Raw genomic sequence first — 15,838 nt, 5'->3', positions numbered from 1 at the left:
CTAAGCCCTGGCAAATAAGACGATGCTTTGACGTCATCACCCTCACACATTCGTCATATGTTTACAAAAAACGATATATGTTAAGACTTTTCTCGTTCTTAATATAGACTATATTTAGGGTCGATATGTGTTGACTTTACTTTAAAATAGCAGATCTCTGTGACCGGATATAGTTTGGCTTAGACCCCGGCCCCACGAGGACGCATAAGGTAAAACGCATACGCAAACGCAAAAAAGTCTTCCGTTCACACGCATTCGAATCATTAATGTGTCCATTCACACTAGACCGCTGGAAATGCTGGAAACGCTGTAGTACATATGTCAGGCCTGTAAGTGGCGCTGCTGCCGCCACAAAATACACCAAAAGCAGCGAAGAAGACCCCGGAGCATGGTTGCCCTTCTGTTTATTCTCCGCAGTGTTCTCCTGCTGTATATCTCTCAGGTAGTCCACCAGCAGATGAAAAACACCCGCCTCTTCCAAGGGACGAGCGAACCGTGCGGCAGTTTCCTTTAAAAAAAATTCCGCCGGTCAACATGTCCGTTTAAGTTTAAATCTTCCGTACAAATTTAGAAAAGTGCCTTCTTTGTTATTTATTGAGCTTTAAAACAAATTGATAACGACTCTGTTCTCTGTATAATAATATAATAATATTTAATAAACGGTGCCTGCCTCTCTTTTCCTCCCCCTCTTCTGACAGCCCAGCAGCAGGAGATGATCATATAGGGCTTACACACGGAGCCGTTGGATCCCCAGAGCGTTGCGTATGCCGGTCTACCCACCTTGGGACCCGTTACCGTAGTCGTTTAGTCCCCCCCCCGCCCGCAGAGCGGAGCAAGGCAATGAAACTTAAAATAAGAAGCAGCATTTTACGGTGCGCTATGCATGGGGCCGCCTTGAGGGGGTTTCCCGACATGTAATTTCAGTAAATTAAAGAGTGTTTCATGTTGTCGTTGCTGTGGACCTTCTTAATACCTTGGAAANTTTTTAAGACCCTTTCCATACATTTTAAGACCTCATCGCAACTCCGAGTTCTAACCGGTTACATTGGCGACACACTTTACCTCACATTTACTATATTGAATCAATATAGTAAATGTGAGGTAAAGTGTGTCGCCAATGTAACCGGTTAGAACTCGGAGTTGCGATGAGGTCTTAAAATGTATGGAAAGGGTCTTAAAAAAGATCTTAAAAGGTATTAAATTTGACTTCAGGATTCCTGCATATACCCTATTTTAAAATGCGTGTTTTCTGAATGGAGATCAGCTAAGCTAACGCAGTATATGCTCCGACCGTCCACACTCACAACAACGGCCTATACAGACATGAATAAACCAGTGACTGTATTCGCCATGACACAGACAGTCTGTGGTTTGTACTTGTTTAACTTTTGTCTAGTTTCTGAACAGATATGAGGAGCTGTGAGCTCTGAGTGCTAACAGCTAACGGCTGATGTTGATTTTGTGGTTCGCATTGAATGACGTCACGGCTCCGCCTACACTGCGTTACTATAGTTACTGCCCCAGCTACTAAACTGTAATGGAAACGCAGCATAAAGTGAGCCTGGTCTACCAAGGCCTAACTAAGCCGTGCCAGGCCCTGCAGTGGAAAGGCGCCATAAGACTACTTTTTGTTCAGGTGTCACATGTAAATAAAAGTCCCTTTTTTAAAGCAATTCAGTGTTGAAGGAGACGGTACAATACACATCAGTTAGGTAGCTGATAGACAGATAATAGTTTAGAAACAACTTACATTTTAATGCTAAACATTTCCTGGTTTTACCTTAACAAAAGGGAACATTTTCAGCTTTTCTCTGTTGTTTATGATTCAAAAATAACATTTTGGTTAATCAATCATTGTGAAAATAACCTACAGGCTAACTGCTAAAAAATAAATAATTAATTTGTTGGTTGGAGGCCAACTGAAATGTATTAGCAGCAAACTAAATCTGTAAATATTCACGCTCGGGAATCTGGGAATGTTCTACATTTTAACACCATGAATAACTGAAAGGATTAATCTATTGTTAAAATTGTTGGTCAATTCTGAACTAATGAATAGATATTCCTGGAGCAGTCGAAAACTGTATGGTTTTCCTTTGTGTTTTAAGCCAGCCATAGTGTGGAAAATGTAATTATGGGCTTTATGCCACCTGTCAGTCAAGCAGACGTCTCCAGCTGCTTTTCCACTTAGCACGTCCTGTGCACATAGTTACATTTATCACCAATATCATTATTATTTTTTTCATGTCTTTCACGGCTCCAGAGTGAAACCATATAGTCACATAAATAGACGCTCCAGTGCAACTTGAACATATGCTGCTATTCATATTTATAGTCCACATGCATTTTTCAATTACCAGGAGGGAGAGAATTAGACTGAGCCTGTATGAAGAGGAAAATTAAATGTGTTTTTTTTTTTATCACAATAACACCTGTACTGTTTGGGAATCCTTCTAACTGGTTCCAGTGGCGTTTCATTTTGTCCTTTGGTCTCAATAAAACAAATTGTTGATCACTTCCTTGAAATAAAAACAAGAAACATCTGCCAATACAATCCCAGAACTTTGAGTTGGATGATTAGGATGAGAACACTGCAAACATTGCTGCAACAACCCGCTGCTGCAGATACACTCTTTACAACATCAGGAGGATACGTCCCCTCCTGACCCAGAAAGCGACGCAGCTTCTGGTCCAGGCTCTCGTCATCTCACGCCTAGACTACTGCAACTCCCTCCTGGCTGGTCTACCTGCATGTGCCATCCGACCTCTGCAGCTCATCCAGATCGCAAGCAGCTCGTCTGGTCTTCAACCTTCCTAAATTATCCCACACCACGCCGCTCCTCCGCTCCCTTCACTGGCTTCTGGTAACTGCTACAATCCACTTCAAGACACTGGTACTTGCGTACCATGCTGCGAATGGATCTGGCCCTTCCTACATCCAGGACATGGTTAAACCGTACACCTCAGCACGTGCACTCCGCTCTGCATCAGCCAAACAGCTCGCTGCACCCGCACTGCGAGGGGGACCCAAGTTCCCATCAGCAAAAACTCGTGGGCTATCCTGGCTCCAAAATGGTGGAATGAGCTCCCCATTGACATCAGGACAGCAGAAAGCTTACACATCTTCCGGCGCAGACTGAAAACTCATCTCTTTCGACTACACTTAAAGCAATACAATTTTTTAAAAAACAAAACAAAATAAAAAGCACTTATATACTAACTGAATGCACTTATTGTAAGTCGCTTTGGATAAAAGCGTCAGCTAAATGAAATGTGATGATGAGAAATCAGCTGCAGTAGACCCAGAAAATAATAGTTGGTGTTGATTTTTCTGCCTGAGAATCAGCACTGACAGGAAAGACAGACATATCTTATCTCATTCTTTTCTCTCTGTGTGGTCAAACCGTTTGGGGAAAACCAGTTGTGCTAATTTGGCTAGACTCTGTAAACATAAAGCATTAAAATATGAACCGTACAGTTTGCATGGACATATGCACTCCTCGCAGCACAGTGCCAATTCCACAAGCTTTTTGAGGCCGTCGTCTACCAGCTGCTCACAGAAGATACTGTAACAGTACCATTTAGCGTTGCCTACCAATTTGCATTGTAAAAAAATAAAAGTCACACAGTTTATGGCTCAGGAGGAAAATAAAAGGACAGACGGTGAATGTGATACACACATATAAATCAGAATGTGCAGTATTATAGCTAACACATCTTAACTGTCTGTACTTATGACCAAGCTACAGTTAAATATTTGGATTATAGAGCCATGGTTCAGATTGTCTTAAAAATAGAAATGTTCCATTGTTATCAAGCCGTGCAAACAGTTTTGAATTTATTTTTCTAGAGTTTAATGTATTTTCCGCTGAGATTACTGTGACTGCCTCCCTAACAAAATAGTAATAATAATAGTTGTTAGTTATATAGCGCTTTTCCTGGTGCTCAAAGTGCTTGCCTATTGTAGTGAAAATATTTGTGTTTGCTGCTCTCAAAACCACCTAAAACTATCTTAGATACATTTTTTACTATTTTGACTTAGCAAAATTTGGGTGCATGCATTTACACATCCACTGCCGAAATGTTGCCACAATGAATTAGTAAACAGTCGCTAACCTCAAGAGAATCAATAGGTGGACTTCCTGCAGTGTCCTGACAGTGGTTTGCAAGTGAAAGGCTTTCCATTTGAAACAGCAGCAGCAGCAGATTTAAAAAAAAAAAAAAACCCTTTCTTATTGCATCAGCTGAATCAGAGCATATCAGAAAACCGCAAGGCTGCTATCTGTTGGATAAAAGTAAGAACAGCAACTTATACAGGGATCAGAAAGTCTATTTTACACTAAAATCTAAAGGAAGGGACTTTGAAAAATGTTGAGCCAATCAGAGACACAGTGAGGGGTGAGGGGTTTGGTATGCTGCATCTGAAGTGCTTATCAGGGGGTGTTCATCGTCTGAAATCTCCTTCCCTCCCAAATATCTGATGTTGGAAATAGTGGCAACTTCCAAAGGTTTTATTACTTTTCAGAAATGACCTGTCCCCAAGCCAAGTTCACACACTTAGATTAGATATATTTTATTGATCCCCAACTCCTGTTTGTTTTTCATGGTTGTGTAAGTTGGAAATAAGCAGGATTTGAACTGCTCTCACCAACTCTTTTTGTAACACTTATTTTGTGTACAAGCAGCAGAAACACCTTGAATGCCCTTGTTGAACAACCCAAAGAGTGTCATGTTTCCCATGATATGTTGCCACTAACTATGACAGAAGGTTTTTAACCTACGCGTGCCCATTCGGAACCACTAAATACACTTTTGAGCATACACCTGCCCTAAGCGTATTCCTCTTAGAGTGGAAATGTACACGTCAACATGCTGGCTAAAACTTAAAATGGGTTTGGTTAAACAGCCACAATGAGAGCAGGGTGAGAAGCTGGTCCACATAGAGAGGGGGGGGGGAATGCAATACTGTTTGACTATAAAGGCAAACTCTTACAGACAGTCTCTCTTGGAAGACATTCATGGTGTTGTTCACATCAAATATGACAGATGCAGTTGGCAAGACTGAAAAAAAAAAGAACTTGTGAAAGAAATTCAAACCCTGACTGCTTCTCACCTCCGCAATCACGCTGTGAAGTGGGCGTACATTTCAGATGGTCGGTGTCGGAAAGTTTTTGTAATTGTCACACGCAGCCCCCCGCAAACCAATATCACAAATGTCTGGCAGGAGGGGGTTTCCAAATCTATTCGGACATACAATATGAAGCACCTTTTGAAAAAGCAAAGTGTAGTTTACAATGTGACTTATTTGGACAGAGGAAACAGGAAATCTGTTTCCAAAATGGATGTAATAGAGGCAGAAGAGTGAAAACAAAGTGTTATAGGAGATAAATATACATCATCTGCTATTGGCAACTATGTTTATGCCTACACGTTGTAACAACAACTTCTAATGTTTAGCTGCAGAGTCTTTTGTGGCGACTTGGCTGCAGCTAATCCAGTTTTATGGATGAACACTGTGTTCTCCTAAATGTAATTTCTTAAAGTAGTCCTGGCTGGGCGTAAAAGTGCAGCAGTAGTTTGACTGTAAAACTTCCGAGAGCCATTTTAGGAGTCTGCAGAAGAAAGCTCAGTTATGAAATGTCATTAAGTGGTGTTTTATGAAATCGAAGAGATAAATGGATGAGTTTGGCTGAGACCATTTGTGAGTTTGATAATGTGTCGGTCTGTTATTTGTCACCATTAAGCTCAAGCTATTTATTTTTCTCTGTCGTGTTTTTTGCAGAGGAGTTGGAAGAAGAGAAGGAGAGCCCGGTAGAGACAGATATGTCAGATAAACAGAAACACCAGCTTCGCCACAGAGAGCTCTTCCTCTCCCGGCAGTACGAAAGTCTACCTGCAACACACATCAGGTACTGTACAGTGACTCACACTCACTCACTCACTCACTCACTCACTCACTCACTCACTCACTCACTCTCACACTGAACCTCACATCTCATCTGCAGGCAGTGCCCATGGATAGTCATTCATACAGCCATGAACTGACAAATCTAGTGCTGCCCACTTCCTGTGTTTTAACACGGTGCTTGTCCCCCCCCCTCTCTTTTTCTTTCTCTCTTTCAGGGGGAAGTGCAGTGTAGCGTTATTGAATGAGACAGAAGCCGTTCTTTCATACCTTGACAAAGAGGTGGGCCAAAGAAAAGAACTGGAGTTGTCATCTGTTGCAGTTTTGTGCTTATAGCAGATTGTGTTATCGCAGGTTTAATCTTTTTACTGATAAAGTTAACTTTTTGGTTGTCTAATAACTTGATTATTTTCTTGATTTATCGTTAAGTCTATACAATGTAGGAAAAATATTGTGTGCAGTATCATTTTTTTTAACACCAATCATGAAAGTGTTGGATTACTTTTTTGGTCCTACCAACACCTCATGGCTAAAACATTACATTTATTATTCCTTCGACAGACAAATCCGTACATGTAATTTCAGCTAGAGAAAAGTAATTTTTCTGTAGCAGCAGGTATCTTTGTTACATACAAATGTCAACTATGTATAATAGAGAAGACATTGAGTTTGACATTCGAGCCTTTTTTGAAACCATGTGCCTTTCTAAAATGTGTGTGTTGTTCTCTTCAGGATACGTTCTTCTACTCGCTGGTGTACGACCCAACACAGAAAACCCTTCTGGCCGACAAAGGAGAAATCAGAGTGGGACCGCGCTTTCAGGCAGACGTACCTGAAATGCTACCAGAGGGTCAGTCAGAACATGTGATTTTAAATGTACAATTCCAGGTTTTATTGTTTACACCCGAGCATGTCAAATGTCTAGCCTCATTATCTACATTTCCAATATGTGTATTTGTGTGCGACTAGACTCGAGAGGTTACAGCAGGGAAAGGTAGTGTTGTGAATATGCACTCTTTGTTCATAAATGGGGACAATAGCTGCCTTTTTAAATAATCCGCTGTAAGTTTAGTCAGAGTGCAAGCACATGACTGACCCTCTCTGTTTATACGAGTCTACCCAGGAAGAGAATAATAAATGATACTGTCCCATGACTTGACTCTTAATCCTCTTTCACACATCCAGCTTGAAAACATGACCGAGCTCTAACAGTGTCTGGAGTCAAATTGTCTGAGTTTAATCTCTTAGCTCTACCGGGACATTTGATGTGGTAATCTCAAGGCTAGTTCATTATTATTAGAATATCTTACAAATAACCAAAATATTGTTCAGTTTCTTCCCCTTTGGCCCGTGCTGTGTGTAAACTGTTGCCTCTGTGTGTGCTGCAGGTGAGGCAGATGAGAGGGACCAGTCCAAGCTGGAGGAGAAGCTGTGGTATCCAGAGTGTCCGCTCTCCAGCAAACAGATAGACCAATTCCTAGTGGTGGCACGGTAAGACACTCACCTCTGACAGCATGTTATGAACCCTCCAGACTGCAGCTGCAACTTCTGAAATGTCACTAAAGACAGATTATCCATAATAATGCTGCAGTAACTTTATTAGTAATAACATTTTTGTCATGTTTGTTGAAACTCCCACTATATCCTAACTCTGGTGCATGAAGTAGATGATCTGTAGATGGTTCAATATTCCAACGTGCCCAAAGAAAAACAACCAATAAGATCTAAGGCGCTTCTACCACACTTTTAATCACTGCTCGTAAATTCAGATTAAACTGTAAAACTAGGCAGCATGCCCATTCAATTTGCAGCTCTAACCGTTGCATTAGTCAGCCGTTGTTTTTCTGTTTGTGGAAGAATAATTGCAAATATAATCCCTAATGTAATATATGTGCCTTGTTGTTAATTGAGGGATGGTTCCAAAGTATAGTTCATTATAGTAACTTTTTATTATTACCTAAACAAAAGTATATGAGAATTCATCACAGTTTATTTGGGTTTCTAAACTGGACGAAAACAGCATTAATAATGTATAATGCACAGAGTTGTGTTTTTTGTTGTGTTTGAGTCATCAGCCTGGTTTAGTCTCATTACTGGAAGCTGTGCAGCTGCTTTTATTTCTGTCAACACCTATATTTTATAAATATATTCTTTAAGTTTGGTCTTGGGTGTTTGTACTTTTTTCAGAGCGGTCGGGACCTTTGCTCGAGCGTTAGACTGCAGCAGCTCAGTCCGACAGCCGAGTTTACACATGAGTGCAGCCGCAGCCTCACGAGATATCACACTGGTTAGTAGAAGACGCACACAGTACCTGATTTTGACTTTGAAGGATAGTTGTAACCCCCCCCCCAATTGCAGTTCCATGCGATGGACACGCTGCATCGCCATAACTACGACCTGTCCAGTGCGCTGAGTGTTCTGGTGCCGGCCGGCGGCCCCGTGCTCTGCAGGGATGAGATGGAGGAGTGGAGCGCCTCGGAGGCCGCCATGTTCGAAGAGGCACTAGAGAAATACGGAAAAGACTTCAACGACATCCGACAAGACTTTGTAAGTTTGTCTTTGCAACTGAACTCTGGTTTGTTTAACGACATATCAAACACAAGCACTATTCTGTGTTCAGGAGTGTGTTAGTGTTATATTATACGTAATTGTCATAAGAAGCAAACATATGTTTTTCAATAGCTCAGTCAGGCCTGAATGAGGCTAAGATTTTCCCTCTAGACTCAAAATGTGAATGCCTGAAAGGTTTCTCTAACTTGATGAGGAGATGAAACCAGAAGAACAGGATAAACGTGCTGCATTTTTAAAGATCCAGTCCTAAGATGAGAAACAATAACAGTTTGTTACAATAGTAACTCAACACTCAATCCTCTTTTTAACTTAGTATGTTACATGTAAAGTCAATGTATTACACAATGTAGATCCTGCTTCAATTTTATGGTTATTTTTGCATGATTTATTTTCTTATTCAGAGTAGGCATATATGCTCACCCTTTAAGTGAGTAATTTCCCTCTTCACTGACTGATTACTTTATTGTTTTTGTGTATTCATGTATGTCCGTTGAAATTGAACTTACACTGTGGGCTGCTGTGTATACTAAACGTGATCACAGAATCAAGAGTTAAGTAAAAAGCACAGGTTCTGTGACAAGCTGATTTTTTTGTGGGAAATTGCTTTTTTAAAACTTACTTAGCATATAAATGCACCATTGATTATGCTGCATAAGTATATTCAAGAGTTTCTTTATAAATGTTGAGACCTCCTCAGTGAAAAACGTTGAACATTTGGAATTTGCTGTAATCTTCATGATTCACAGTTCTGTAAAGGGAAAACTAAAATCACCAATTTTAACTACCGCCTTTCAAGCCAACAGGGGGTGACTCTTTCTATTGAACTCTCCTGCCCACTCTACCTGTACTCTACAATAAAGTCAGGATATGGGTGTTTGCGGAGGCACCAGGTGCTCATGAATACTTATTAAATGTGTGAATCACTGTGTGTGTCCGTGAGGGAGTGTGTTTTGGTCTGGGGCTCAGCACTGAGCAAAGACGCTAGCTTTCAGCCTCTGTGGTCACGTTGCCTCTCATGAATATATATGAAGGCGTTCGCACGCAGATGGCGAGAACATGAGATATTAATATCATTAATTTGCTTGGTCTCTCTTTCTGTTCCCCTGTCTTCACACTTCTTCATTACTTCCTCCTGTGAAGCTGCCATGGAAGTCTCTGACTAGTATCATTGAGTACTACTACATGTGGAAGACCACAGACAGATATGTGCAACAGGTGAGACTCGTTCAGGATTTACACATAATGTAATTTAAACATTTATATATTTTAGGTTAGGCTTAAAGGTGCCCTGTAGAGTAGACTCTTTTTTTTTTTAAAGTTACCTTTACATGAGACAGACAAAACAAAGATTTTTGAAAAGTTATCTGTACATAATGCCGTGTGTCAGGGTCTTAAATTATGTTTTTGATGTGCTGTTTGGTTTGTATGTCCGCATATATGTAACATATTTCTGTAGTATGTTCTGCATGTCTTATGTTGAACATAATGGTCGAAACCGATAGCAGAGGCAAAGAAACGTTCAATATTAGTCTCTACAATGACTCAAACTTCAGAAATATTAGATCCTACAATTCCGATATTGCACCTCAGTAGTATCTTTTCAGTGTACCTTCCCAGCCTGTTAAATGCACTCATCTTTAAAACTCCATGCACCTCCCCAATCAGAAAGCATGTTATCTGTCAAAAAGTTGTCAGACAGAGACACAACATATTTTATAAAGCTGTTTTGAGGAGAGTGGATTTTCTGTGCAGAAAAAGCATGGGAAGTTGTCAAATAAGTTGAAGTAATAGTTGATAAGTAGGGACACAGCTTTCAGATATGTTTTGTTGTTGATGAATAAATCCACTGTAGGGCTGTACCCGAATATTGGGTCGTTGGAGTACTATTCGGTTTTCAATTTCGTTGTTCGTTTTTCTTTCTTTTTTTTGGCAGTGCCGCAGTGCAGCTGCCAAATTGAATTTATTGAAATCTCCAATATCAACGTGAGAGCTTGTGCCTCTTCGGGAGGTGCTAACACTTAACCATGAACTGTATCCTTTACTTTCTCCGTCTTTATATGTAGATATTACTTTTCTCCGTCAATCTCCACTCCGTTTCTCCATCACGGTGTTTCCATAGCAACAACAACTTCCTATCAACGGCGCTAACTCTCCTTCAAAATAAAAGCATGTCCATACAAAATAGGAAGCCAAGCCAAATTACACTTAAGACATATATAAAACTGCAACGAAAGTAAAAAACACAATACACTATTGTATTTACACTATAAAACAACAATATTGTAGAATAACAAAATGAATGCCTAGAATAAACCAAAATACACGTGGTAAAGCGCGCGCCGAATATTCGCTGCTGACTACTACCGAATATCCGGAGCCCGAAAAATGGTATTCGGGACAGCCCTAATCCACTGTGTTTCTCTTTGAGCAGAAGAGACTGAAGGCAGCAGAGGCAGAGAGCAAACTGAAGCAGGTGTATATCCCCACATAGTAAGTCGCTTTCACATTTATAGAGGTTGGTTGCATATTACCGTAACCGTGGCTTTTAATGCATAATTAATGTCTTGATTTAAAGCACTGCAGAATGTGGCTGCTGTCTGTTTGTTTCCTTAAATCTGCTCCTGTTCTTCTCTGGCAGTAACAAGCCCAACCCCAACCAGATCTCACTGACCAATGGCAAGATGGCGACAGTGAATGGAGCGGGGCCCGGGGCCTTCCATGTATCAGGCGGGGGCAGAGCCTGCGAGAGCTGCTATAGTGAGTTTTGGTTGTGTGAGTGTGTGTGTGTGAGAGTGAGAGTGAGTGTTTGAGAACTGCAGCTGTGAAATTGAATCCCATGGGCGCTGACCACGGGTCAATGAGAAATGGAAGGGAAACTGAGGCAGTGTTTGAAGCTGAATGATTATTCTTCCCTTAAGAGATCCTATGGCTCTGGAAGAGATACGTTCCCTTTATTTTCACCCTCACTGCCTTTCTACCGATGTAACCCGACAGCTGTTACTATGGGCAATATCTCCCTTCACTTTGACAGTTGTTTGGATTTTTCTTTTCTATAAATTGACAGAAAATAGTGAAAATGAGCAATATCCTCATACTTCGAAATGATCACATTTACAATGTTAATACCCAGAGGAAAAAGCGTTTAAATAATGTTTGGCTTTTTCTTAAATTATGAATTATAGGAATCACTCATACTCAAACTTTTCTGTGAAGCTCACGAAGAAGCTACAGTTCGTCTCAATAGAAGCAATAACAATGACTGGCTGATAAAGCCGCTTTACAAAATAATCCTTACAATAGCTGTCTGGCAGAAGCTGTGATTGTGAAGCAGCAACCAGAAACGCTATCTTTTTGTATTTGTAAAACCAGCCGTTGACCAATTTGAGTCCAAGCATTGCAAAAAATAATCACAAAAAAACTTGAAATGTATGTTCTTGTCAGTGACCTATACTTAAAACATATTGAGGTTAAAACTCCTCCCCCATTGATACACCAAAACTGAAATCAGGATTTGATAACAGGATGGATGATCAGTTTTCTGCAGCGATGCTTCTAACCTTCAACGATGTGTTTGTGTGCGTTAACAGCCATGCAGTCGGCCCAGTGGTACTCGTGGGGCCCTCCCAACATGCAGTGCCGCCTCTGCGTTTCCTGCTGGATGTACTGGAAGAAGTACGGAGGCCTGAAGATGCCTAGCAGAGCCGAGGTCCCAGAGGAGAGTACCTCCCCCAGTCCAGTACCTACTGTAAGCTCCGCCAGAATGCACACATGTAAAAATCATGTGATGTATGTGCGAAAATTCTGAAAAGAATAGTGCGTTCTTCATGCAATATTCAAAACCACCTTATCTCTTGCTAAATAGTTGTATCCCAAAGTAAGATGCTTTATAAAGCATAGCACTACACAACTTGCAGCTCAGTAAAGTTTAACATCAATTATTCAGTCAAATCTAAACTTTCTGTATCTTGCATGCCAACTGTTAATACATCGACACACCTTCCTCTTCTTTAAGTGAGAAAAGTGAGAGCGAGATTTAGTTTGTATGTGTGCGGATGACACTGGAATGCAGGATTTGTCCAGCATTTCATTGAAACTTCAAAAAAGCAACACGCCTGCCATGCTGTAGTTTACCCCTTTTTATGCTGACAGAAATACTTATTTCTTTAAAGAAGTATTATGCTTTATTTCTGTTTTCCATTACAGCAATTTCTTCTATTGGCCAATTTTTTTATCTACGTTTATTTTATTTTAGGGATTCATTTGCATACAATTCAATACAGAGGCACTAACTCTGTAATTAAAACCATCAATTATATGGCTCTGTTTAATCAAATGATTCCCATAATGTTTCTCTTAGCCTGCGTACACTACAACATAACCCCTGAAACCAGCTGGCATAACTGGATTGCAGCAGCATTATCAGCATGATTCAACAGCTTAATACGGTCTGATACAACAGCGTTGCATTCAATCCTTCCTTCATGAAGATTATAATGTTCAGTTTTCATTTTCGGTGTTTTTAATAAAATGCCGATTCAGCTGAATCATACGGTCATTTGGAGGCTGTAGTTACGCTCAGTGACATAAGCAGGGTGGAAAATATTTTAGAATCACCCCTGAGTAATAACAGCACAACAAACGGCAGCCTCCAAAAGAACCATAAAGCTGACTTAACTCCTCCATCAACCTTCACGCAGGTAGGATTGTTATAATAGACTATATTCCTTTTATTTTCATATTTAAATGCTAAGATATTAGTATTTTGTTTGTGTTAAACTTGTGTTGACTTCTCTCAGTGGTGTTGTATTTCAAACACTGTGTTCACTTCCATGGCTTTGAAGCACATCGCTCATAGTAAGAAACTGTTAGAGATAAAAGGTTTTCAAACCACCTTTAATGTTTGAGCAGCCTCAGTGATCAGTTCAGCTTGATTCAGCGGCCTCTCCCTCTCTCCCCCTCCCAGGAGCCTCGCTCTCGGGGCCACACTGCTCGCCAGTCCAACCACATGATACCCATGCGAAACAGCGGCAGCCCCAAGTCCAACATGAAGACCAAGCAGGCCTTCCTGCTGCAGGCCACCCGCCTCACCAAGCTGGCCCGGCACATGTGCCGTGATGTCATCAGGCTGCGCCGCGCAGCGCGCCGGCCCTTTATCCCCATTAACTGTGGGGCCATAAAGGCAGAGTGTAAGAGCTCTTTAAATTCCTCCTAACTTCTGCCACATGGACACACACACCTGCAGACAAAACACAACACATGCAGACAAAACATACACACACACACACACACACACACACACACACACACACACACACACACACACACACACACACACACACACACACACACACTCACCAACCTTCATCACCCGATTGCCCCACCATCAACCCCCCCATCTGCCCCTCCTGTCTGTCTCTTTCTGTTTTTATTATTATTGTTATTATTATTATTTTGGTTTTTGTATTTTCCCACTCCCTGTTTCCAATAAAGACTGCCTGTCCTCATAACTATGAGTTTGATCATCTTTTCATTCATATTTTTTTATTTTCTTATCTGTTGAGTTTCTTGGTCACTGTGAACTGAAAGCCATTGTTGGAATGATACACACAGATTTATAGGTTAAACAGGGCTCCTCTCCCCGATCACACCTGCAGACCCTTTGAAAACACGCATAGTAACTGAGTTTGCTTTTATTAACTAATAGATTGTAATCGATAGAACTCATATTCTAGTCTGAGCTGCGTACCTGCTGAAGTTAGACGTAGAGAAAATGTATTTTCTAAGAGAAGCTCTATTTTGCACGGCGCCCTGGTACAGGCGTGCCCACTCTGTCACGACAGAACAAGTCACTGAATGTTTATTGTAAATACTGAACCTCAGCTGCAGTGTGTTTCCCATCACCATCTTTGTTCCTCTTTGCACACTCATTTTTCTTCATGCTGCTAATCATGTGTGTAAAATGAATTGTGTTTGGGTTGAAAATGAGCTTTAGATGAATTTGCACTGATAAAACTTGAAAGACGAGAGCTTGAAGCTTTAGGACTTTTTTTTGTTTTCGGTACAATAATAAGAAGCTGCTCTCAACTTCTTTGCTGCTCTTGATCAGTCCCACCCATTCGGAGTCATCAACTGGACCATATCCTCCCTCGCCATGCCATCCACTCAGCTGTTCTCCTGTGTTCAAATCATGCAAACATCACATGAATCATGTTGCCTTTTCTCGCTTGTGAACCCTGCAGACATGATTTGCCATTTCTCCCCATCCACCGTTTTCTAACAGCTGTTGCAATATCCTCATCCTATCTTCGACCTCTTCTTTTTTGGTCTTTTTTTCTTTTTATTCCATCACTGTGTGAATGTGAGAGTCGACCTCCAATAAAATCCCACCTGAAAGCATCTCTTCTGAGTCCTTGTGCTTCATGTGTCCCGTGTTATCTGTCCATCAACTCCACCACACTCCGAGGAACCATAAAGACGCCCCCCCCCCAATTGTCTATAAATTGTTCATTACGATAAACGAAGCTCCGTCCCCAATTAATTCGTTCATTGTGAAATCAAACTTTTTTATTTGAGTACTAAAACACCTTACTCGACTTGTTTTTCTGTAGATACACACTATGACTCGCCAGACAGACCGAAGTCGGGACGACACCACTACCAATCGACGCAAAAGGGTCGTGACGGCCCCCGGCACACCCGCTGCTCTCCTCTCCTCCCAGCTCCCCCCCCACAGACGTCCGGGCCCCACACGACACCGGTGCTCCCCGAACCCGACTGACCCGCCCTGAAGACCCTTCTCTGTGACCTCGACGTAGTTGACCGAGGATATCTGTTAACTTATAAAGATATCAATAGTAAAGTCATCTAATACACACTAAATGGATCTTTTGAACGTGGTGGTGACCCAGTCCTCACGAGAGACCCCCCCGAGACCAAAAACCCTTACGCTCAGGGACGGGAGACTCTGGGAAGTTATAAGATTTGTTTGTGTGGTGTGTGTGTGATATATGGTTTGGTGACGCTGTCAGATAGTCCGATATAGACTAGAAAGCCAAGATGTTCACATTCCTGAACACCTGTCTTTTATCTTAACACATACTTTTGCTTTACCAGTCCTACAGAACACGTTCACTTTAATTGGAGGAAGTAACACTTTACCTAAATACGTACATTGTTTAGGGAGATGCAACACTACATCACCTGAATTAAGTGCCTACTATGGTGTGTTTTAGTTATAGTAGATGTACGTGTAAGTCTCTAGATTTATGTACGAATGTACGTGTGTGTTTGTATTTAATAACATTGTAAATGGTAATTTATAACTTCCAGTCCCGTGTCCTAACTCCAGGTAACCGACATCAC

General features: G+C 41.2%; 1 protein-coding gene across 3 annotated transcripts in view; it reads left to right on the top strand.

The window, feature by feature from the left end:
- The window catches only part of LOC104951033 (metastasis-associated protein MTA3), a 21,321-nt gene extending 7,338 nt beyond the window's left edge, over nt 1–13,983 (top strand). For all 3 annotated transcript variants that reach the window (XM_010777665.1, XM_010777664.1, XM_010777667.1), the window contains 11 exons: nt 5,783–5,909; nt 6,124–6,187; nt 6,638–6,755; nt 7,294–7,396; nt 8,093–8,192; nt 8,264–8,452; nt 9,617–9,691; nt 10,908–10,966; nt 11,115–11,233; nt 12,064–12,221; nt 13,440–13,983. In XM_010777665.1, coding sequence (XP_010775967.1) covers nt 5,783–5,909; nt 6,124–6,187; nt 6,638–6,755; nt 7,294–7,396; nt 8,093–8,192; nt 8,264–8,452; nt 9,617–9,691; nt 10,908–10,966; nt 11,115–11,233; nt 12,064–12,221; nt 13,440–13,688 — 1,361 coding nt within the window. In that variant the 3' untranslated portion in view covers nt 13,689–13,983. The remainder of the gene's footprint in view (nt 1–5,782; nt 5,910–6,123; nt 6,188–6,637; nt 6,756–7,293; nt 7,397–8,092; nt 8,193–8,263; nt 8,453–9,616; nt 9,692–10,907; nt 10,967–11,114; nt 11,234–12,063; nt 12,222–13,439) is intronic.
- Nucleotides 13,984–15,838: the final 1,855 nt, after the last annotated feature.

The sequence above is a fragment of the Notothenia coriiceps genome, unplaced genomic scaffold, assembly GCF_000735185.1.
Source record: "Notothenia coriiceps isolate Sejong01 unplaced genomic scaffold, NC01 NC01_scaffold00018425, whole genome shotgun sequence".
In the NCBI taxonomy this organism is placed as follows: Eukaryota; Metazoa; Chordata; class Actinopteri; order Perciformes; family Nototheniidae; genus Notothenia; species Notothenia coriiceps.
Note: the sequence above shows the minus strand (reverse complement) of the source record. Positions and strands in the feature narration are given on the sequence as shown.